The sequence below is a fragment of the Oncorhynchus keta genome, chromosome 35 (genome assembly GCF_023373465.1).
Source record: "Oncorhynchus keta strain PuntledgeMale-10-30-2019 chromosome 35, Oket_V2, whole genome shotgun sequence".
NCBI lineage: Eukaryota > Metazoa > Chordata > Actinopteri > Salmoniformes > Salmonidae > Oncorhynchus > Oncorhynchus keta.
In genome coordinates, this window is record NC_068455.1 from 53,998,967 (window position 1) to 54,024,692 (window position 25,726).

General features: G+C 43.5%; 1 protein-coding gene and 1 long non-coding RNA gene across 5 annotated transcripts in view; both read left to right on the plus strand.

The window, feature by feature from the left end:
• LOC118368628 (TBC1 domain family member 14-like) overlaps positions 1 to 9,093 on the plus strand; it is a 66,326-nt gene extending 57,233 nt beyond the window's left edge. For all 4 annotated transcript variants that reach the window (XM_052495751.1, XM_052495750.1, XM_052495749.1 and 1 more), the window contains 7 exons: positions 1,136 to 1,219; positions 1,552 to 1,646; positions 3,490 to 3,561; positions 4,912 to 5,040; positions 5,413 to 5,522; positions 6,191 to 6,449; positions 6,804 to 9,093. In XM_052495751.1, the coding sequence (XP_052351711.1) occupies positions 1,136 to 1,219; positions 1,552 to 1,646; positions 3,490 to 3,561; positions 4,912 to 5,040; positions 5,413 to 5,522; positions 6,191 to 6,449; positions 6,804 to 6,851 (797 nt within the window). In that variant the 3' untranslated portion in view covers positions 6,852 to 9,093. The remainder of the gene's footprint in view (positions 1 to 1,135; positions 1,220 to 1,551; positions 1,647 to 3,489; positions 3,562 to 4,911; positions 5,041 to 5,412; positions 5,523 to 6,190; positions 6,450 to 6,803) is intronic.
• A 13,903-nt stretch (positions 9,094 to 22,996) lies between these two features.
• Positions 22,997 to 25,702, plus strand: LOC118369293 (uncharacterized). Its single transcript, XR_004822546.2, has 3 exons — positions 22,997 to 24,555; positions 25,073 to 25,180; positions 25,331 to 25,702. It is a non-coding gene; the product is annotated as an uncharacterized LOC118369293 (long non-coding RNA).
• Positions 25,703 to 25,726: the final 24 nt, after the last annotated feature.

Here is a 25,726-nt window from a genome sequence, read left to right on the forward strand (position 1 = left end):
TGTCCAAACAGTGTTTTTGTAATGAATTTTTGGGATGGAAAAACAATTTTTGTGTAAACCTAAATGACTAAAACCTGATTTTAAAAGTATGTATAAAACATATATCGATATTTAGATATATATATTTAATTTTTATAAGATGTTCTTTGAGAACTAACAATTTACCAAAATAAAAGGAATTTAGCCGTATTGATTTTGCTGTTTGTTTGTGCAAAAAAAACACATCATTAGCCATGCATGGCAAAATGCATAGAATTGCAGGAAATTAACTTTAAAAATGCAAACATTTCCCTACACCGCCAAGATGGAGGGGCACTAAAATGTTTTCTCAAATTCAGCCCAGCGCTGAAACCAAGGGCTATTGATCTACATGTATACCTCAACAGAATATGAATGCGTTCATCTATTGCTCTGGCAAATAATCAGAGGTGTACTACAGATTCAGACACTCTCAGAGGACAGTGGAAGTTGATAGGAAAGCTTATTTATTGTGTACAAACCGGCAAGTTACGACTCGTTGGCCTTCCCGCCAGAGTTCTACAGAAAGAAAGAAAAATCATGAGGATTTCATGAGGAAGTGTCCATCTGACTTTCTCGCCGCTGTTCCACAGTCTCGATCTATCCATGGCCGTGTGGGCGATGCATGGCTGGTGCTAGTTAGGGTTCATAATGCAGAGACTATATCGGTCTGTGAAGTCTCCTGTTCTTCCATAAAGAGCCAATTACAACTTTGCTAACGTCATCACAAGGTGATTCAGGGTTGTGAATGAGGCCTGGTCTGTGTCCAAAATGGACTTGGTCTATTATGTAGAAATATCTCATTACACAGATTCAATTACACCTCACTAGAGGGCAACGTCAGGTCTAAGAGAAGGTCAGTAGATAAGCACAGCGCCATTGAGACACTGCATAGGTCTTTGATAATGGAGAGAAGACCTTGAGAATGTATTCAGGCTTGATGTGCTGCAAAAGAAGGCTTTTGATAGGATTACTGTCATTGGCGTAGTCCCCGTCTGTGATTTACTCCAATGGTAATTGGCTCAAGGGCAGGTTTTATTTTGTGTGTGTGTGTGCGAACGTCTGTGTCTGTGTATGTATGTGTAATAAAGTTGTGATGTATTCTATTTGTCCACAGAGCTGTTTAACATCTGTCTGGCCAGGGCAAGGGAGAAGTGGAAATCTATGCCTACTGCACCACCCACTGAACCAGAGACTGAAGGTAGTGATTGATTTGATTTATTGGGAGTACAAGGTAGAGAGAGGAAAAATATACTACTTTCATTTCTTTATCCCCTTTTTCTAAAGTGCTATTGGAAAAGTTTGACCTGTCTTACAAATGGTGGAGGATTTCAATCGGACTCACATTGATTATAAAAATAACCTACAGAAGGTTACAGAACTTGAGAGTTGGCTAAAAGAAACGTGTGATTGTTGAATCATTCAGTGTGTTTCTAACACGTTCTTCTATCCTTCCTGCCTGTCTCTGTCTGTGTGTCTGTCTGTCTCTGTCTGTCTCTGTCTGCGTGTCTGTCTGTCTGTGCGCATCGGTAGATGCAAGTTCGTCCCTGGCGGACAGAGAGGCCAGTCTGGAGCTGATTAAACTGGACATCTCCAGAACCTTCCCACACCTCTGTATCTTCCAACAGGTCAGTGGCAGAACAACCACCACAACGGTTTATTTAATAATAATATATGAACTCTATAGATGAGCACTTTATTCAGTAGATTAAATTAAATTAATTAGTGTGCATGTGTTGTCGGTATGCGTGTGTGCGTATGTGTAGTGTAAGTGAATGTGTGTGGGTTTTGTGGGAGTGTGTGTATATAGTGTGTGTATATATAGTATTGTGAGTGTGCATAGAGTCAGTGCAGATAATCTGGGTAACCATTAATTAACTATTTAGCTCGGGGGTAGAAGCTGTCTTTAAGCCTGTTGGTCAGAGAGCTGATGCTCATTGTACTGTTTGCCAGACGAAAGCAGATTGAACAGTATGGGTTGGGTGGCTGGAGTCTTTGGTCATTTTTCGTCCCTTTCTCTGACACCACCTGATATAGAGGTCCTAGATGGCGGGGAGCTCGGCTCCAGTGATGTACTGGGCCGTCCGCATCACTCTCTTGTAGTGCTTTGCGGTCATTGGTGGTGGCCTGCTCGCCTCCCTACCACTGAGGAAGTATAGTTCCCGCTCAGCCCAGTCAAAACTGTTCGCTGCTCTGGCCCCCCAATGGTGGAACAAACTCCCTCACGACGCCAGGACAGCGGAGTCAATCACCACCTTCCGGAGACACCTCTTTAAGGAATACCTAGGATAGGATAAAGTAATCCTTCTCACCCCCCTTAAAAGATTTAGATGCACTATTGTAAAGTGGCTGTTCCACTGGATGTCATAAGGTGAATGCACCCAATTTGATTTGTAAGTCGCTCTGGATAAGAGCGTCTGCTAAATGACTTAAATGTAAATGTGCATTTGCCATACCAAGCGATGACGCAGCCAGTCAAGCTGCCCACAAATGGTGCAGCTGACAAATCTTCTCAGCCACCTGAGGGGGAGGAGACACTGTCGTGCGCTCTTTACGACTGTGTGGGTGTGTGTGGACCATGTTAATTCCTTAGTGACGTGGACGCAGAGGAACTTCAAGCTTTCGACCCGCTCCACTACAGCCCCGTCGATGTGGATCGGGGCATGCTCTGCCCTCTTTATCCTGTCTTACTGGCGTTGAGAGGGAGGTTGTTGCCATGGAACCACACTGCCATATCTCTGACCAACTCCGTGTAGGTTTTCTCATCGAAGTTGGTGAATAGACCTACCACCGTTGTCGTCAGAACTTGTTGGAGTCGTGCATGGCCACTCTGTCGTGGGTGAACAGGGAGTACAGGAGGGGACTAAGCACACACCCTTGAGGGGCCCCTGTGTTGATGGTCAGTGTAGCAGAGGTGTTGTTGCCTACCCTCACTACCTTGGGTCGTCCAGTCAGGCGAGTCCATGATCCAGTTAGAGAGGGAGGTGTTCAGTCCCAGGGTCCCCAGCTTAGTGATGAGTTTAGAGGGGACTATGGCGTTGAACGCTGAGCTGTAGTCTATGAACAGCATTCTCAGTTATTTCCCCTCTTGTCCAGGTGGGAGAGCACGGTATGAAGTGCAATTGAAATGGCATCATATGTGGATCTGTTGGGGCTCTATGTGAATTGGGATGAGTCGAGGGTGTCTGGGATGATGGTGTTGATGTGTGTCATGACCAGCCTTTCAAAGCACTTCATAATTACAGACGTGGGTGATACAAGGTGATAGTCATTTAGACAAGTTAACTTGGAGCTCTTGGGAACAGGGATGATGGTGGTCTGCTTGAAATATGTTGGGATTACAAACTGAGACAAGGCGAGATTGAAAATGTCCGAGAAGACACCCTAGTATTCCTTCTGTTGTTTTCAATGGTAATTAGCAGATAGTCTAAAGGAATTTAAGGTGTTAAAATTCCTCCTGTGTTTGGACAGGGAGGGCCATACTACGACATGCTGCACAGCATCCTGGGAGCATACACCTGCTATAGGCCAGACGTTGGCTATGTAAGTACACACACACGCACTTTATGAATTCCTGATTGTGCCTTTGTGTGTATGCGAAGTGTCTCAGTATTTAATGCCTTTTCGTCAGAAGCACAAGGGCCCCCACACAATAAGGGGTTAATCAGAAACCATTCCTTCTATCTCAGTCTTATTGTGTAAGGTCGTAGAAAAGCACTATCTTAGGCTATGAACAAAGTGTCAGTGAGTCATACGTTAGCCTAGGGGTTTGTCCCAAATGGTACCTTATTCCCTATATAGTGCAATACTTTTAACTAGAGCCCTATGCGCCCTGGTTAAAGGTAGTGCACTATATAGGGAAGGGGTTGTTATTTGGGGGACAGCCTCGCTCTGCTCAACGGAACAGCCAGTATATGTAGAGTCTGAGAGACCAGCAGCAGGCCTCCATCGCGCCAACAAGATTAGTCCAACCTTTCTGTGAAATTTGCCCACCACACCTGGCCCTTTCTCTCTGTGTGTATGTTTATGTGCTCACATCTGTGTATTCCACTGCCGCACTGACCTAACTGTTTCGATCTCGTTTGGTTGAATTATCTCGTTTGGTTGAATTCGTCATCATGCTCCTGGGAACCTTCCACACATTAGAACTATCAGATTACTAAACCCACTTTTCAGCTCGTTTGTTATTGCCTTTTGAGTCTAATGAAACGAGTTGACAGTATGTGGTCAATGCCTCTTAAGTCAGTATACCCTACTCTAGACATGTTTACTGTGGCTGCACCACACCCATGCTGAGAAACGGCACACAGTGTGTTTACAGAGAAATGTATCTTGACGTCTGGATGAGTATTATATAATGCAAGATCAATGAGTTAGCCTCTGTCCTAAGTATTCTGAAATAACCTTGAAATGGACATGGTCTAATTGACTCAACAACCAAAAACGTACAGATGTTTAGTTTTCTTATTGAACCAGAAAATCAACAGTTATTTCTGGTTCTTTCTGAAAGTTAGCTGGCTAACTCACTGATCCTGCTTTGTACTATACAGCCCTGGACTGACTCCTTATGTCAGGCCTTAGGATAGATTGAAGGCCTCTGGATAGATGGAGAGTTCGGGTTAAGTGTTAGATAATCTCCTTTTCCCCTTCTCATTATGACTAGTCCTCGTAGTAAGGCTCCTAACACCAGTCATGAACACCACCACTAACACTTAACATAAAATGTCACCAACACACTACCATAACCGTAAACATCACTAACACACTATCTTGTGTGTTCATTTTTGAGTACACAGTCCTGAGATACAGTATATCAACATAGCTACAGCAATGTAGCACGATGAACATATACATAACATAGTCACTAACACCTGTTCCTCCCTGGGGGTTCAGGTGCAGGGCATGTCGTTCATCGCGGCGGTGCTGATCCTCAACCTGGACACGCCGGATGCCTTCATAGCTTTCGCCAACCTGCTGAACAAGCCCTGTCAGATGGCCTTCTTCAGAGTGGACCACAGCCTTGTGAGTACAGTTTTGTTAGACACACACACACACACACACACACACACACACACACACACACACACACACACACACACACACACACACACACACACACACACACACACACACACACACACACACACACACACACAGAGAGGCAGGCACACACACACACACGCAGTTAGTTGAATTTGGTGTTTGTGCTGGACTGGAACAAAAGCCTGCACACTTTGTTAGCACTGATTTGTACAATACACCACTGCAACCATAGCACTTTAGCACCCTGTTGGCAACGGTAGCGACGTTATTACATTTGTCTGAGTCATAGCTCCTAGAGCCGGGCTATGTGGTCTATCTGACTGTTGTTTGTTCTTGTTTCTACCTCCTCAGATGTTGAAGTACTTTGCAGCATTTGAAGTGTTCTTTGAAGAAAACCTACCAAAGCTGTTTGTACATTTCAAGGAAAACAACTTGACCCCCGATATTTATTTAATTGACTGGTAAGTCAGACCCCCATCTCTTTCTCCCTCTCCTTTTCTCTCTTAGTCCTTTTGGCTCATGTAAAATATGTGTACAATCTGTATTTTTGTGCCACGTAAATGAAATATCACCCACCATTTACGAATGTGAAAAAAGATATTGATTAAAAGATTGGCACGTTTTGTAGGTACTTTTTTTTTCTCTGTGTAATATTTGCCCTTTAGAATGTGTTATTGTGGAGGAGACCGGACGTGTGAGTGGCTTTACTGGTGGTCTCTTCTCCCACCCCGTGCTCTCACCACTCAGCTGCCAGTTTTCACATTAGTTGCTTATACACAGATTAAGAGATGTGGAGGTGGAAGTCCAGAGAGAAGCACTGCACATAAAGCTATTGTACCATGTCAATAAATCCCATACAAACCAAAAGCGCCCCAGGAAAATGCATTTAATCCGTAGATAGTTTTGAGAATTTTCTGATTTACAGAGCCTTATCTGTTCAAATGCCATTGTCCTTATCTGCATTCTCTTTCTCACTCTCTTCTTGCTCATTGTTATATTTTTGGGCATTGGACTGTGTGTGGTTTTGTGAAAATAACGGCAGGCCTCTGTCTGTACGATACCTTTTGTACCTCAATGCTTCAATATGGAAAGGTGTAACCAAATAAGGTATCTTTCTATCTATCTATAGGATCTTCACCCTGTACAGTAAGTCGCTGCCGTTGGACCTGGCGTGTCGGGTGTGGGACGTGTTCTGTCGCGACGGTGACGAGTTCCTGTTCCGGGTGGCCCTGGGCATCCTGCGCCTATACGAAGACGTGTTGACCCGCATGGACTTCATCCACAACGCCCAGTTCCTCACCCGCCTTCCTGACCACATCTCCCCCGACCAGCTCTTCTCACACATCCACGCCGTCCACATGACAAGCAAGAACAGGAAATGGGGGCAGGTGAGGTTTTTTTTTTATTTTAGGAGGGGATGTGGTAAGAAGCCTTCTGAGGCAGCTGACTTCAAAATAGTATCTTGAAAATAGACGTTCTTTCAGGTGCGACGCAACAGAGTTAGGAAGGTGGGGGAAGAGACACTTATGTCAGCTCTAGGTTTGTGCTTTGTTGGTTAGCACCACTGCCCATGTCCAGTATTCTAAAGAATGAGGCTTGATGGAATTTCCTGGAAGCCCTTTCCTATGTGATTTGAATAGATGAGGTCACGCCATGCTTCTTCCTTTTGAGTATGGTATGAACTCCATGCCCCTTGCTTAACATGACTGATATTTCCTTGTTTCTCCTTTTGGCGTCCTCAGGTTCTTCAGGCCTTGCAGGAGCGGAACAGTCCAGTCCTAAAGCGCTGAGTCCAGTTAATTAGGAGCAAAACGACACAGACACTAGCTCATTCTCCGATCCAGTACTCCACCTGACCATATGAAACACTAGACGAGCCCAGGCCAGGCTGTGTGTGAGAGCTGCCCTCTGGGCTCCAGATAGACATGCCCTCCCTGGCATGGACCTACCCAGGCTCGGCGTGTTCACGGATGGGGAAAACCAGCCACTGTGTTCCCCCTGGACCTGGTTCATGGAGCAGAGACACTGGAGGTCTGGAAAAGACTGGGGTAAGGGGGTACGAGGATTTATTATGATCCCCCCTCAACACATGTTGTGTACCCCTTCCCCAAATCGAACCGGGCAGACGAAGGATGCTCTCGAATGTACTGTACACTCCCAAATGTCTACAGCACGGATGTTCCTCTTTTTCCTCTTGATCTCTCCTCCCTCTTTCTCTCACTTTTTCACTCCCTGTGTCTCTCCTCTTTCTCACGTTCTCCTCTCTTTCTACCTCTACTCCCAGCCTCTGTTGCCATTGGTCATTCCTGCAAATCAGCTGCGATTTTTACTGTTAGCCTTTGTTAGTTTTTTTTTGTTTGGTTTGAATGTGGTTTCAATGTGTTTTTAATTTGTTTGCCGTTTATTCGTTTGTTTTTATTTGTTTCCCTACCATTCTATGACGTAAAGACTCCCAAGGAGAAGCCGTGGGTGTTTGTGATTTGGGGACAACTGTTCATCGTCTTGAAAAGAGGGGGTAGTGAATTGATTTTATTCTTCTGAAGATTCATCAGAAATACAACAAATAGCCTATTTCTTTTGGTATGTAGTATTGTTTGAGGCACCACAATGTTACGGTTCACTTTTTAAAGAAACATTTGACCAAACCTCTTCAAAGAGGAAATAAGCTACTTGGAAAAATAAATGAAGTGATATTTAATGATGTCCTACACATACACTAAAGTGGTTTTAAACTGGAACAGCTAAGGTGGATTATGAGAATCTTCTGTGTCGTTGTGTGTGACACACACACCATATTTGGTTGCATTTTTTTTCTGTTATTTTCTTTTTTGCACATTTCATTTGTCATCAATGAGTTATTCTGTTTATCTTAATATATGTAACAGTTTGATTTTGAAGCTGCTTCACCGAATGTGTTTTGCAATGTGTGCAATCGAAGACTCCGGAAATGAAAAGAGATTGCTGAGGATCTTCTGTGTCCCAACTATTGAAAATGCTGGTATCCCTATTTGGCCTCAGTATGCCCTTCCTCTATTGGAGGTCTTACTCCTTGGTGAGGAGCAGAGTGGCTCGGGTCTATTGCACGCTGTATGTTCCCTGTTCCCGTAATGCCTTTCGTCATGTAGCTGAAAGACCTGAGTCATGTTAGGAGCTCTGATTTACCCCGTTTCAAACTAACAGAACACACCAGCCTTGGTTTCAAGGTGTGAACTCAATGGGAGAGAGTTGTTCAACAAGATGCTTTGGTGTGGTGTTCAGTTCACAGCTCCTACTACTGCTTACATGTCTGCCGCCGCCACCACCACCACCTGCCAAAAAGATAACTCCTCTGTAGATGATTCTGAATGTATTGGAGGCTAGGTCCAAATGCAGGTACTGTACAGAACGCTCCGTACTCTAGAGCCCCCAAGCATTTGGGGATCACTCCTCACCCCCCTGTGCACGTAGACATTCAGATCACTGTACGAGGACGGATGCACTCCATTCCCCCCGCTCCCTTTTTGCGGTGAACACTGCAGTACTGCAATAAAAAATAACAATCATTCTTGTCACCTCGTGCAGTTTCACCCCTGTCGTTTCACACTGTCGTTTAGACAATTTATCCCATGTTTTTACGATTTTTATTTTGTCTTGAGTATTTACTGTTATCGGTGTCCCTCACGCGTGACCAACGAGGATCCTTGTATGTGTGTTTGTTGTGTGTATGTGCTTTTGAAGAGCTTCCGGCAACTCCGATAGCATGTGAACACGCCTTATATCACAGAAGTGCAACCTGGTAAGTATAAATGGCCCCCGTTTTAAATTATTGAATACATTTTTAAAACATTTTTGTAGTAAGTCTGCTTTTTATGCTTTGTTTTGATTTGTCAGTTTGACTATGTCCTCTTGGTTTTATGTGTGACATGTCCAACGGACCCTTTTCTGTTGTATTCTGTTGAGTTGGACTTGGGTGGCAGGGTAGCAAGGTCAACTGGAGCTGTATATAACTACTGTTTTATTAAATAAATGATCTATTCATACCGGTTAACTTGACTGACCCATGTTAACTTTTATCTCTACTACTTGTGTGTGTGTGTTGTCATTGTTTTTCCATAGTTGCAGAGCAAGTGATCGCCAGGAAACCGCTTCATAGCCAAAGGTGGTGTAGAGCAGGGGTATTCAACTCTAACCCAACGAGATCCGGAGCATGCTGTTTTTCTGTTTTATCTGATAATTAATTGCACCCACCCCACCGGGTGTTCCAGGTCTAAAATCGGTCCCCGTGATTAGAGGGGAACATTTTTTTTTAAATGCAGTGGAACTGGTTTATTCATTTTTATAAAACAGCCATACATGAACAAAAGACAGACACACACACATTTCAACTAACATCAATGACATCATACCTGCTCAAACCCACATGTTCCCACCACAACCATTACATATCACATATGTCTCGACCACACTCCTCCTTCATCCCTTGGAACTTTCCAGTGCGTGTAGCGCTCTGCCATATGGCCTCAAATTGCACTGTTCTATTTTTCTCCGTAGCACACACCTTTTCAATATTTAAATAATAGTACATTTGATTCATCTACTCTCGTAGTGATGGAGAATCATTTGATTTCCAGTTTTTAAGTAGATACTTTTCTTCCTCAATGATTTTGAAAAAAAATATTGGTCCACCCCATTGGGTATCCCACAGCACCCTCATATGCCATGTCTTGAAATATGCACATAGACGGATTAATGGCGCCAGAGCAGAAGGCAGACTGATAGTTAATAGACTGATAGCCCCCAACTGATAGTTTTTTCATTTAATTTTTTATCTGCATTGTTTAACTTGTTTTTTTACTCATTTTGTACATAATGTTGCCGCTACTGTCTCTTATGACCGAAAATAACTTCTAGACATCAGGACTACAATTACTCACCACGGACTAGCAGAATCCTTTTTCTTCTTTCAAGACTCTGACGAGCCCAAGGCGGAGGATATACGGCTCCCCCGGGAACAGGCCCCTACCCCAGGGATCTGCGTGAAGAGGAGGTGGAGAAAGAGAGACCAGAGAGCGGGCTGCCTTCTGAGAATTTGGAGGCTATCGAATAAACCCCCACTTCCCTCAATTCTACTAGCAAACATGCAATCTTTGGACAATAAAATCGACGAGTTACGGGGAAGATTTAAACTACAAACAGGACATTAAAAACTGTAACATCTTATGCTTCAGGGAGTCGTGGCTGAACGACGACAATATCAACATACAGCTGACTGGTTATACGATGTACCGGCAGGATAGAACAGCGGCGTCTGGTAAGACCAGGGGTGGGGGACTGTCTATTTGAGCTGGTGCACAATATTTAAGGAAGTCTCGAGCTATTTGCTTACCTGAGGTTGAGTGTCATGATAAGCTGTAGACTACCTACCGAGAGAGTTCTCATCGGTATCCTTCGTAGCTGTTTACATACCACCTCAGTCAGCGGTTGGCACTAAGATAGTGTTGAATGAGCTGTATTCCGCCATAAGCAAACAAGAACCCGTTACCCAGAGGTGGCGCTCTTATTAGCCGGGGACTTTTATGCAGGGAAACTTAAATCAGTTTCACCAAATTTCTATCAGCATGTTAAATGTGCAACCAGAGGGAAAAGAACTCTGGACCACCTATCCTCCACACACAGAGATGCATACAAAGCTCTCCCTCTTCCTCCATTTGGCAAATCTTACAAGCAAAAAATTAAAGCAGGAAGCACCACTGACTAGATCAATAAAAAAGTGGTCAGATGAAGCAGATGCTAAGCTACAGGACTGTTTTGCTAGCACAGACTGGAATATGTTTCCGGGACTCCACCACTGGCATTGAGGAGTATACCACATCTGTCATTGGCTTCATCAATAAGTGCATCGATGACTTCGTTCCCACAGTGACCGTACATACATACCCCAACCAGAAGCCATGGATTACAGGCAGCATCGACACTGAGCTAAAGGCTAGAGCTGCCGCTTTCAAGGAGCGGGACTCTAACCCGGAAGCTTCTAAGAAGTCCCGCTATGCCCTCCGACGAACCAATACAGGATTAAGATCGAGTCGTACTACACCGGCTCTGATGCTCGTCAGATGTGTCAGGGCTTTCAAAACCATTACGGACTACAAAGGGAAGCACAGCCAAGAGCTGCCCAGTGACATGAGCCTACCAGATGAGAGAAACTACTTTTATGCTCGCTTTGAGGCAAATAACACTGAAACATGCATGAGAGCACCAGCTGTACTGGATGAATGTGTGATCACGCTCTCCGCAGCCGATGTGAGTAGGACCTTTAGACAGGTCAACATTCACAAGGCCGCAGGGCCAGATGGATTACCAGTCTACTGCGAGCATGCGCTGACAAACTAGCAAGTGTCTTCACTGACATTTTTAACCTCTCCCTGTCCAAGTCTGTAATACCAACATGTTTTAAGCAGACCACCATAGTGCCTGTGCCCAAGAACCTGCCTAAATGACTGCTGACCCGTAGCACTCACGTCTATAGCCATGAAGTGCTTTGAAAGGCTGGCTCACATCAACACCATTATCCCAGAAACCCTAGACCCACTCCAATGTGCATACCGCTCCAACAGATCCACAGATGATGCAATCTTTATTGCACTCCACACCGCCCTTTCCCACCTGGACAAACGGAACACCTATGTGAGAATGCTATTCATTGACTACAGCTCAGCGTTCAACACCATAGTGCCCTCAAAGCTCATCGCTAAGCTAAGGACCCTGGGACTAAACACCTCCCTCTGCAACTGGATCCTGGACTTCCTGACGGGCCGCCCCCAGGTGGTAAGCGTAGGTAACAACACATCCGCCAAGCTGATCCTCAACACAGGGGCCCCTCAGGGGTGTGTGCTCAGCCCTCTCCTGTACTCCCTGTTCACTCATGACTGCATGGCCAGGCACGACTCCAACACCATCATTAAATTTGCCGATGACACAATGGCGGTAGGCCTAATCAACAACAACGAGACAGCCTATAGGGGGAGGAGGTCAGAGACCTGACCATGTGCTGCCAGGACAGCAACCTCTCCCTCAATGTGATCAAGACAAAGGTGATTGTGGACTACAGGAAAAAGAGGACATCCACGCCCCCATTCTCATCGATGGGGCTGCAGTGGAGCAAGTTGAGAGCTTCAAGTTTCTTGGTGTCCACATCACCAACAAACTAACATGGTCCAAGCACACCAAGACAGTCGTGAAGCGGGCACAACAAAACGTATTCCCCCTCAGGAAACTGAAAAGATTCGTCATGGGTCCTCAGATTCTCAAAAGGTTCTACAGCTGCACCATCAAGAGCATCCTGACTGGTTGCATCACTGCCTGGTATGGCAACTGCTCGGCCTCCGACCGCAAGGCACTACAGAGGGTAGTGCGAACGGCCCAGTACATCACTGGTGCCAAGCATCCTGCCATCCAGGACCTCTATACCAGGTGTTGTCAGAGGAAGGCCCTAAAAACTGTCAAAGACTCCAGCCACCCCAGTCATAGACTGTTCTCTCTGCTACCGCACAGCAAGCGGTCCTGGAGTGCCAAGTCTTGGTCTAAGACTCTTCTAACAGCTTCTATCCCCCAAGCCCCATAAGACTCCTGAACATCTAGTCAAATGGCTACCCAGACTATTTGCATTGCCCCCCCCACCCCCTCCACACCACTGCCACTCTCTGTTGTCATCGATGTATAGTCACTTTAATAATTCTACCTACATGTACATACTACCTCAACTAACCGGTGCTCTGTATATTGACCGGTGCTCTGTACATTTATCTTGTATCCTTATTTTTTTTAAACTGCACTGTTTGTTAGGGGTTCGTAAGTAAGCATTTCACTATAAGACCTGTTGGTCTACACCTGGCGCATGTGTCACGTTCGTCATAACGAGGAGACCAAGGCACAGCGGGATGAGAATACATTCCTCTTTATTAAACGAAGAATACTTAAACAAATTAACAAAACAATAAAACGAACGCGAAGCTATAAACACTAGTGCTGACACAGGCAACTATACAAAGACAATAACCCACAGATAAACCAAGGAATATGGATACCTAAATATGGTTCCCAATCAGAGACAATAAATAAACAGCTGCCTCTGATTGAGAACCAATCTAGGCAACCATAGACATATATAAACCCCTAGACTAGATAAACCCCTAGACATACAAAAAAAACTAGACAATACAAAAACGCATATACCACCCTTGTCACACCCTGACCTAACCAAAATAATAAAGAAAACTAAGGTCAGGGCGTGACAGCATGTGACTAATACAATTTGATTTGATTGACAATGTAAGTTTACCTTTAATCAAACTTCTGACAGCCAACTTTCTAACTCTGACCATTGCTTTTATGACTTTATTCCGCTCCCAGAAGCCATGAATTATTGATTTATTTTACACTTAAGACCTGACTCTGCTTGTTGTGCTGTAGAATTTGTGAATTTTGTCTCTTATAAATTCTATACAAGAGTTTATACTGGATTAAGAGTAATTTCCCTTGGTCTTGTTCCTAGATCAGTTTTTTTTTTCTAACAGAGAGCCTATTTAATTGACAATCTGCGAGGCTTTGTATATCTTACCTATCATGTGAGTCAAATAGGATTCCCTCAATATTGCTCTGATGTCCAAAAGCTTTTTTTTTTTTCGTTTTGGGAAATTGTTGCATTATGAGCTGACGTGAAAGATTCCATGTTGACTTATAGTATGTCATCTTTTTATACAGATGGAAATGTTCCTGATGAATGCTGTTTCCAGTATTACCAAAGAAGAATCCCCAAACGATTAATTGTGGCATATGAAATGACCAGATCGGACTGCACTCATAAGGGGGTCATGTATGTAGCCTAAAATAAGTTTCCTTGTCATACATATTTTACACACACACACACACACTACACCTGCAGTAGTGATATTTATTTTGATATTGTCTCTTTTCCCGGTTGATCACAAACAAAAGCCATTTGTGCCAACCCAGATGAGCCTTTGATTGACAGGATCATGAAGGCCATCGATAAGAGAGTAGATTCAAGAAACCACTTCACTTGAAGAAGGCTGAAATCTGAACATTTATAAACTCCGGCTCCTACTTCATTGTCAGCTCTGCTTAGAATAACTGTTTTACTTTGACATGTAGTGACAAAAAGTTTTAAATTATATGCTAGCAATCATGATAATCACTTAGATGTATGACACATGTAATGAACATGAAATACGTTGTATAACTCAACAAAAGGGATTAACAAGAAAAACTTTTAAAAGCCTTAATTCGAGGCAGAAAATAGTTGCCGCTCTTAACAAAAAAAGTCAGATGAATTTCTTGTTCTTTAGTCCATTGTTCAGGATGAGTACAGGTGACTGACATTTTGACATCAAGCTGACATCTTCCTCAAGGCAACCTGACAATTGCACTTATATTGATAGCCTAGTGGCCTTCTGAGACACAACATGGTAAAAATGCAAATATCATGATTCAAGGTAAATACATTGCAATTTAGCACACAATAAGAAGACAAATCAGGTGCCTAGTTGATAAAAAAAATACACTGCTCAAAAAAATAAAGGGAACACTTTAACAACACAATGTAACTCCCAGTCAATCACACTTATGTGAAATCAAACTGTCCACTTAGGAAGCAACACTGATTGACAATAAATGTCACATGCTGTTGTGCAAATGGAATAGACAACAGGTGGAAATTATAGGCAATTAGCAAGACACCCCCAATAAAGGAGTGGTTCTGCAGGTGGTGACTACAGACCACTTCTCAGTTCCTATGCTTCCTGGTTGATGTTTTGGTCACTTTTGAATGCTGGCGGTGGTAGCATGGTAACACTAGTGGTAGCATGAGACGGAGTCTACAACCCACACAAGTGGTTCAGGTAGTGCAGCTCATCCAGGATGGCAGATCAATGCGAGCTGTGGCAAGAAGGTTTGCTGTGTCTGTCAGCGTAGTCTCCAGAGCATGGAGGAGCTACCAGGAGACAGGCCAGTACATCAGGAGACGTGGAGGAGGGCAACAACCCAGCAGCAGGACCGCTACCTCCGCTTTTGTGCAAGGAGGAGCAGGAGGAGCACTGCCAGAGCCCTGCAAATTGACCTCCAGCAGGCCACAAATGTGCATGTGTCTGCTCAAACGGTCAGAAACAGACTCCATGGGGGTGGTATGAGGGCCCGACGTCCACAGGTGGGGGTTGTGCAACACCGTGCAGGACGTTTGGCATTTACTAGAGAACACCAAGATTGGCAAATTCGCCACTGGCACCCTGTGCTCTTCACAGATGAAAACGTGTTCCCACTGAGCACATGTGACAGTCTGGAGACGCCGTGGAGAACGTTCTGCTGCCTGCAACATCCTCCAGCATGACTGGTTTGGCGGTGGGTCAGTCATGGTGTGGGGTGGCATTTCTTTGGGGGGCCGCACAGCCCTCCATGTGCTCGACAGAGGTAGCCTGACTGCCATTAGGTACCTGGTAAGGATCATCAGTCCCCTTGTGAGACCATATGCTAGTGCGGATGGCCCTGGGTTCCTCCTAATGCAAGACAATGCTAGACCTCATGTGGCTGGAGTGTGTCAGCAGTTCCTGCAAGAGGAAGGCATTGATGCTATGGACTGGCCCGCCCGTTCCCCAGACCTGAATCCAATTGAGCACATCTGGGACATCATGTCTCGCTCCATCCACCAACGCCACGTTGCACCACAGACTGTCCAGGAGTTGGCGGATGCTTTAGTCCAGGTCTGGGAGGAGATCCCTCAGGAGACCATCCACCACCTCATCAGGAGCATGCCCAGGCGTTGTAGGGAGGTCATAAAGGCACGTGGAGGCCACACACACTACTGAGCTTCATTTTGACTTGTTTTAAGGACATTACATCAAAGTTGGATCAGCATGTAGTGTGGTTTTCACTTTAATTTTGAGTGTGACTCCAAATCCAGACCTCCATGGGTTGATAAATTTGATTTCCATTGATAATTTTTGTGTGATTTTGTTGTCAGCACATTCAACTATGTAAAGAAAAAGGTATTTAATAAGAATATTTCATTCATTCAGATCTAAAATGTGTTATTTTAGTGTTCACTTTATTTTTTTGAGCAGTGTATATATATATATATATATTTCCCCTTTTTTTAACCAGGTAGGCTAGTTGAGAGCAAGTTCTCATTTGCAACTGCGACCTAGCCAAGATAAAGCAAAGCAGTTCGACACACAACAACAGAGTTACACATGGAATAAACAAACACACAATCACTAATACAGTACAAAAATCTATATACAGCATGTGCAAATGAGGTAGGATAAGAGAAGTAAGGCAATAAATAGACTATGGTGGCAAATTAATTACAATATAGCAATTAAACACTGGAATGGTAGGACGTGCAGAAGATGTTGTGCAAGTTGAGATACTGGGGTGCAAAGGAGCAAGATAAATGAATACAGTAGGTGGGTGAGGTAGATTGGATGGGCTATTTACAGATGAGCTATGTACAGGTGCAGTGATCTGAGAGCTGGTGCTTAAAGCTAGTGAGGGAGGTAAGAGTCTCCAGCTTCAGAGATTTTTGCAGTTCGTTCCAGTCATTGGCAGCAGAGAACTGGAAGGATAGGTGGCCAAAGGAAGAATTGGCTTTGGGGGTGACCAGTGAGATATACTTGCTGGAGCGTGTGCTACGGGTGGGTGTTGCTATGGTGACCAGTGAGCTGAGATAAGGCGGGCCTTTACCTAGCAGAGACTTGTAGATAACCCGGAGCCAGTGGGTTTGTCGACGAGTATGAAGCGAGGGCCAGCCAACGAAAGCAGACAGTTCTCAGTGGTGGGTAGTATATGGGGCTTTGGTGACAAAACGGGTGGCACTGTGATAGACTGCATCCAATTTGTTGAGTAGAGTGTTGGAGGCTATTTTGTAAATGACATCTTCAAGGATCGGTAGGATGGTCAGTTTTACGAGGGTATGTTGGTAGAGTGATGGATGCTTTGTTTGTGAAATAGGAAGCCGGTTCTAGATTCGGAGATGTTTAATGTGAGTCTGGAAGGAGAGTTTACTGTCTAACCAGACACCTAGGTATTTGCAGTTGTCCACATATTCTAAGTCAGAACCGTCCAGAGTAGTGATGCTGGACGGCTGGGCAGTCATTTGAGAAACCAAGGCTGTTCAGTTTGCCAATAAGAATGTTGTAATTGACAGAGTCGAAAGCCTTAACCAGGTCGATGAATACGGCTGCACAGTAATGTCTCTTATCGATGGCGGTTATGATATTGTTTAGGACCTTGAGCGTGCTCTGAAACCAGATTGCATAGTGGAAAGGTACGGTGAGATTCGAAATCATTGGTAATCTGTTTTGTTATCTTGGCTTTCAAAGACCTTAGAAAGGCAGGGTAGAATCGATATAGGTCTGTAGCAGTTTGGGTCTAGAGTGTCTCCCCCTTTTGAAGAGGGGGATGACCGTGGCAGCTTTCCAACCTGGGAATCTCAGACGATATGAAAGAGAGGTTGAACAGGCTAGTAATAGGTGTTGCAATAATTTCAGCAGATAATTTTAGAAAGAGGGGGTCCAGATTGTCTAGCCTGGCTGTTTTGTAGGGGTCCAGATATTGCAGCTCTTTCAGAACATCAGCTATTTGGATGAAGGAGAAGTGGGGAAGGTTTGGGCGAGTTATGTGGGGAGCGCAGGGCTGTTGACTGGGGTAGGGGTAGCCAGGTGGAAAGCACGGCCAGCCATAGACAAATGCTTTTTGAAATTCTCAATTATTGTGGATTTATCAGTAGTGACAGTGTTTACTAGCCTCAGTGCAGTGGGCAGCTGGGAGGAGGTGTTCTTATTCTCCATGGACTTTAGTGTCCCAGAACTTTTTTGAGTTTGTACTACAGGATGCAAATTTCTGTTTGAAAAAGCTAGCCTTAGCTTTCCTAACTGCCAGTGTATATTGGTTCCTAACATCCCTGAAAAGTTACATATCACGGTGGCTATTCTATGCTAATGCAGAACGCCAGGATGTTTTTGTGCTGGTCAAGGATAGACCGGTCTGGAGTGAACCAAGGGCTATATCTATTCCTAGTTCTACATTTTTTAAATGGAGCATGCTTATTTAAGATGGTGAGGAAGGTACTTTTAAAGAATAACCAGCCATCCTCTACTGACGGGATAAGGTCAATGTCATTCCAGGATACCCCGGCCAGGCTGATTAGAAAGACCTGTTCGCTGAAGTGTTTTAGGGAGCGTTGGACAGTGGTGAGGGGTTGTCGTTTGACCGCAGGTCCATTACGGATGCAGGCAATGAGGCTGAGATCTTTGTTGAAAACAGCAGAGTTGTATTTGGAGGGCGGGTTAGTTAGGATGATATCTATGGGGGTGCCCGTGTTTACGGATTTGGTGTTGTACCTGGTAGGCGAATTGATCATTTGTGTGAGATTGAGGGCATCAAGCTTAGATTGTAGGATGGCCGGGGTGTTAAGCATGTCCCAGTTTAGGTCACCTAGCAGCACGAGCTCAGAAGATAGATGTGGAGCAATCAATTCACATATGGTGTCCAGGGCACAGCTGGGGGCAGAGGGTGGTCTATAGCAAGCGGCAACGGTGAGAGACGGTGAGGTGCATTTTTAGAAGTAGAAACTTGAATTGTTTTGGTAAAGACCTGGATAATAAGACAGAACTCTGCAGTAGATTGCAACACTGCCCCCTTTGGCAGTTCTATCTTGGCGGAAAATGTTAGAGATGGAAATTTCAGGGTTTTTGGTGGTTTTCTTAAGCCAGGATTCAGACATGGCTAAGACATCTGGGTTGGCAGTGAATAAAGCAAACTTAAGGAGTAGTCTTCTAATGTTAACATGCATGAAACCAAGGCTTTTACGGTTACAGAAGTCAACAAATAAGAGCACCTGGGGAGTAGGAGTGGAGCTAGGCACTGCAGGACCTGGATTAGCCTCTACATCACCAGAGGAACAGAGGAGAAGTAGGATAAGGGTACGGCTAAAGGCTATAGGAACTGGCCGTCTAGCACGTTTGGAACAGAGCAAAGGGAGCAGGTTTCTGGGCACGATAGCATAGATTCAAGGCATAATGTACAGACAAAGGCATGGTAGGAGGAGAGGACATTGGAGGTAAACCTAGGCATTGAGTAATGAAGAGAGAGATATAGTCTCTAGAGACGTTTAAACCAGGTGATGTCATCGCATATGTGGGAGGTGGAACAACATGGTTGGTTAAGACATATTGAGCAGGGCTAGAGGCTCTACAGTGAAATGAGAGAGTAATCACTAACCAGGACAGTAATGGACAAGGCGTATTGATATTTGGGAGAGGCATGCATCGCCAAGTGATCATATGGATCCAGTGAGTGGTTCGGCTGGCTGGGGACACAGCGATTCAGACAGTTAGCAGGCCGGGGCTAGCAGTTAGCAGGCCGGCGCTAGCAAGCTAGCATAAGGGCCTTAGAGGGACGTTGTGATGGGGGAAAGTCTGTTTTTGCCTCCTCGTGCGGTGACGTTGATAGACCAGTCGTAAAATTAGTAGGGTTCCAAGTAGCAGAGGGGTCCAAGTCCAATTGGCAAAATGGGTATAGTGGTCCAAGAAACTGGCTGATGGATCAGCTAACAGTCCAATTAGCAGATTGGGCCTTCAGGGGATGTCGCGCCTGAGGGGCCTGTTGGAATCCTCGGGCAGATTATGTCGGTATTCCAGTCGTGAAGGATCGGCGGGGTTCCATGCCCCATACCGGCAAAAGAAGGGGACCGGATATGGAGTGGGCATCAGGAGTAGCCCAGGAGCCCTAGCTGGGTCTAGCATTGGCTAGCTCCAGGCAAGTTGGTGCTTGTACTGGGACGGAAACGTTAGCCAGGAGTAGTCAACCCGGGTTGCGGTTAGCTAGATGCCATGATCCAGATGAAAAGGTTCAGAGTTTGAGGTTGGAATCTGGGGATATGGAGAGAAAAATAGGTCAGGTATGCTCTGGTTTGAAATGTGTTGTACGAACTGACGAGAGCTTTCTGAGCTAAAGGTTAGCTGACTGATAGCTGGCTTCAGTTGATTTATTCCAGTTTGGAGGTAAATAGAAATACTTTAGGGGGAAAAAAACAAAATCCACACCACATTGGGTGAGGCGGGTTGCAGGAGATTATTTTGAAGTTGAGGTTTAAGGATAAATATTAAAAAGAATGTGAAGGAAAAGAGATAAAAATATATATACATGGGACAAGACAAAGACTGACTGCTACGCCATCTTGGAAATCTTATGTGTATGCCATGTTCAATAGGCCATGTTAAAGTAAAGTACATACATAGGGGATATGTAAGTGTCTGAAAGGATGGCACAGAGATTTTTAAAAATCAAGGCAACTCAATTATAAAAGCCCTTACCTTGAACTACACATTATTTTTATTTTTTACATTGTGTCCCACTAGGCTATAAATAGGAGCTAAGTGCAGTTTTTCTTGGTAAGCCCTTGGATTTTCAAAATTTAACTCTATACATTGTATCACTTTTCTTTAAGCTTTGACTTTTTCTTCTCTCACAAACATTTAGCATGTATGAACAATACTGAGACAACAGGCTCTTGATCAATCTTACCATTTTGTATGGCTTGTTTTTTTACACAGCGTGTTGGGTGTCATTTTAGTTTCTTGTTATATCCATCATATTATGTAACCTCATATCTATGAAATCATGTAATGTTTATTTAGGTCAAACCACACATTTAGTGAAGCCCACATTTGTGGGCACAGGGCTGGCAATGGCATAGCCATATAAGCTGGTTTCTATTCTTATTAACTCAACTAGATCTTCGATCATCAGTGTCATTTTAGCTATAGAGTCAGAGAGACTAAAGGATGGGTCTGTCTTTACTGGCCACAGGGACCCTGATAATATCTCAGGTCAAAAAAAGTCTACCTGATCTATCCTAAAAAGTCTTGGTATTACAGTTTTATTCACTTTGTCACTTTGTTGCAATTTTCACCACTGTTTGTGCTGCGTCATTATTTGCCTGTTTGTGGCCCGCCTGCTAGCTTGCACAATTCTTGTTGTTCTCCTTCGACACCTCAACAACGAGCTGTTTTCCCCTACAGGACTGCCACTGACTGGATGTTTTTCTATTTGTCGCACCATTCTCGGTAAATCCTACTGTTGTGTGTGAAAATCTCAGAAGGCTGTCCATTTCTGAGATAGGTCACTGGTTAAGTCCATTCTAATGTTCAATCGAACAGTAACTCGATGCCTGTCTGCCTGCCTTACTCACTGTCTGTAGGAGCTAACCATTTTTGTGAACAGGGTGGTGTATCTAATTAACTGGCCAAAGAGTGTATAGTTTGATAACTGCCACAATAAAACCTACAGTGCCTTGCGAAAGTATTCGGCCCCCTTGAACTTTGCGACCTTTTGCCACATTTCAGGCTTCAAACATAAAGATATAAAACTGTATTTTTTTTGTGAAGAATCAACAACAAGTGGGACACAATCATGAAGTGGAATGACATTTATTGGATATTTCAAACTTTTTTAACAAATCAAAAACTGAAAAATTGGGCGTGCAAAATTATTCAGCCCCCTTAAGTTAATACTTTGTAGCACCACCTTTTGCTGCGATTACAGCTGTAAGTCGCTTGGGGTATGTCTCTATCAGTTTTGCACATCGAGAGACTGACATTTTTTCCCATTCCTCCTTGCAAAACAGCTCGAGCTCAGTGAGGTTGGATGGAGAGCATTTGTGAACAGCAGTTTTCAGTTCTTTGCACAGATTCTCGATTGGATTCAGGTCTGGACTTTGACTTGGCCATTCTAACACCTGGATATGTTTATTTTTTAACCATTCCATCGTAGATTTTGCTTTATGTTTTGGATCATTGTCTTGTTGGAAGACAAATCTCCATCCCAGTCTCAGGTCTTTGCAGACTCCAAGTTTTCTTCCAGAATGGTCCTGTATTTGGCTCCATCCATCTTCCCATCAGTTTTAACCATCTTCCCTGTCCCTGCTGAAGAAAAGCAGGCCCAAACCATGATGCTGCCACCACCATGTTTGACAGTGGGGATGGTGTGTTCAGGGTGATGAGCTGTGTTGCTTTTATACCAAACATAACATTTTGCATTGTTGCCAAAAAGTTCAATGTTGGTTTCATCTGACCAGAGCACCTTCTTCCACATGTTTGGTGTGTCTCCCAGGTGGATTGTGGCAAACTTGAAATGACACTTTTTATGGATATCTTTAAGAAATGGCTTTCTTCTTGCCACTCTTCCATAAAGGCCAGATTTGTGCAATATACGATATATAATATATATGTTGTCCTATGGACAGAGTCTCCCACCTCAGCTGTAGATCTCTGCAGTTCATCCAGAGTGATCATGGGCCTCTTGGCTGCATCTCTGATCAGTCTTCTCCTTGTATGAGCTGAAAGTTTAGAGGGACGGCCAGGTCTTGGTAGATTTGCAGTGGTCTGATACTCCTTCCATTTCAATATTATCGCTTGCACAGTGCTCCTTGGGATGTTTAAAGCTTGGGAAATCTTTTTGTATGCAAATCCGGCTTTAAACTTCTTCACAACAGTATCTCGGACCTGCCTGGTGTGGTCCTTGTTCTTCATGATGCTCTCTGCGCTTTTAACGGACCTCTGAGACTATCACAGTGCAGGTGCATTTATACGGAGACTTGATTACACACAGGTGGATTGTATTTATCATCATTAGTCATTTAGGTCAACATTGAATCATTCAGAGATCCTCACTGAACTTCTGGAGAGAGTTTGCTGCACTGAAAGTAAAGGGGCTGAATATTTTGCACGCCCATTTTTTCAGTTTTTGATTTGTTAAAAAAGTTTGAAATATCCAATAAATGTCTTTCCACTTCATGATTGTGTCCCACTTGTTGTTGATTCTTCACAAAAAAAATACAGTTTTGTATCTTTATTTTGAACCCTGAAATGTGGCAAAAGGTCGCAAAGTTCAAGGGGGCCGAATAATTTCGCAAGGCACTGTATGTCTGATGATTTTTTTCTACGAACAGTATGCACTGTATAAGGACACTGAAATTGTAAGACACAGTTTTTTTTCAACATGCTTCAAACTTTACATTGGATACAAACATACAATTGGTTTACAGTAAACTTGAAAAAATGTGTCCTTTTTCAAGTTTTTTTTAATTACATTTATAGCAGTCAATACAAACTGAAAACCATTGGCATATAAAATATTAATGGATAAGAGCAACAAAATACACACAATAAGAGTACAAGTATTTAAATTGATAATGTCCTGCTGTCCTAAAGGAACTCATGGGATTGGTGACCTAATGTACCGTTCAGTTCTAGACTTAGTCTCTGTGAATTGGGCAGGGGGTAGCTAGTCTGAATTAAGATTTTAGTAGGTGAAGTCAGTGCAGAGTTGTGTCCGTCTTGAAGCCGTGTTAGGGACAGGGTCTTAAGTGCCTCAGTATAACTGAAGTATCCTCCTAAGATGGTGTGGTAGATTTCCTGTGAATGTCCCTGATAGGACCTTGCACTTGTCAGGGTTCAGTGTCGTGCTGTGGTGTGGTGTGCTGATGTTTGTTGTTGTGCAAGTGTGGACCAGATTTAGTTCTTCGACATATTTCCACCAGGTGTCAACATCCCGAGAGCATCCAGAAGACTTCCTTGAGCCACGCCCCCATCAGCTCCTGCCAGTCTGAGAAGCTGTCTTGGTTGAGTTCATACTGGTACATAGCTAAATACGATATGGAAAATGGTATTTGCCCTCTATTAGTCCTTCTATCAACACTTCAAAAATATCAGTTTTGAGTAGTATGTCATATATTTTTTGCTATTGGATTAAGTGTTAGGCTCACCGTTTAGTACTTTTAACTATCATTATCTGATGTATTGGTGACTAAGTGAAATGTTGTCATTGTATTTCGCATAAATTTTGTATGAATGACTCAGGGGTTAAAGATGTGTTCAACTGCTCAATGCTCAATCAAAGGTCCTGAACATAAGACAGAGGGCATTACAAGTGTTATCAGTTTAGACTTTGGTACTAAGTTTTAGAAAATACACCACTTACACCTGAAATGTGCCAAAGTGATATTTGGCAAACCGTAATCTGACATTTTTATGGCGGTTTTGGAGCAGTGGCTTCTTCATTACTGAGCGGCCTTTCAGGATGTGTCGATATAGGACTAGTTTTACTGTGGATATAGATACTTTTGTACCTGTTTCCTCCAGCATCTTCACAAGGTCCGTTGCTGTTGTTCTGGGATTGATTTGCACTTTTCGCACCAAAGTACATTCATCTCTAGGAGACAGAACGCGTCTCCTTCCTGAGTGGTATGACGGCTGCGTGGTCCCATGGTGTTTATACTTGTATACTATTGTTTGTACAGATGAACGTGGTACGTTCAGGCGTTTGGAAATTGCTCCCAAGGATGAACCAGACTTGTGGAGGTCTACAATTTGTTTTCTGAGGTCTTGGCTGATTTCTTTTGATTTTCCCATGATGTCAAACAAAGAGGCACTGAGTTTAAAGGTAGGCCTTGAATTACATCCACAGGTACACCTCCAATTGACTCAAAAGATGCCAATTAGCTTTTCAGAAACTTCTAACGCCATGACATAATTTTCTGGAATTTTCCAAGCTGTTTAAAGGCACAGTGAACTTAGTGTATGTAAACATCTGACCCACTGGAATTGTGATAAGCAAAATAATCTGTCTGTAAACAATTGTTGGAAATATTACTTGTCATGCACAAAGTAGATGTCCTAACCGACTTGCCAAAACTATAGTTTGTTTACGAGACATTTGAAAAAGTGGTTGAAAAACAAGTTTTAATGACTCCAACATAAGTGTATGTAAACTTCGACTTCCACTGTAGCTGTTACCCAAACAAGCCATTCTACACCTACCTACACTATTGATAACATGGACTAAACTAAATGTTTGCCCTTGTTTTCGTGCTAGAATAACTAAGTTACCTAATCATTACTGGAAGAATGTCTAAATGGACATTTTATCAGGTGTCTCTCTCTGTTTCGGTCTCCTGCAGGGATTGTCTGTGCTGCATGTGTGCCAAGAATGAGCAGGGAAGAATAGCTAAATTAATCTCCGATGTTGTAGTCTACACATCTCCAACCTGCAACTTCCTGGAGGTTATGTAAGCTTCATTGATGTGCATAATTTACTCACCACACACTTTGTTTTACAGCACCTTTACAGGAGTTTTGTTTTCCACATTCTTCCTTTTGTGAACGTTTGACTTAACATAACTGTTTCTTCATGCTCTCCAATGTGGTCCTATGCACAGCACAACTCTGAAGACGACGGGTCAGAAGATTTGTATGGACCCCACACAACCCTAAGCCAAAAGAACTTTGAAGGGATTGCAGTTATCGTCAGACTCCACTTGAATAAACATAATTTCAATGCATCCTCCTGAATGATGTTATGCTGAAAAAGTTGTACTTTATGACACAGTATTTCCACAGCAGACAGTTGTAAGTAAATGGTGCTGCTTATCAAAGAGCTAAATGTGTCAGCCTTTTGACATTTCATATCTGATAGATGTTTGATAAGTAATGACTCATTCTTTCCACCCTGGAAATGTATATATATTTATATATATATTTTTGGTATGATTTCTGCTAACTGGGCGAAATCAAAAATGTTACATTTTGATGACAGCTTAAAGTGATTGCAAATA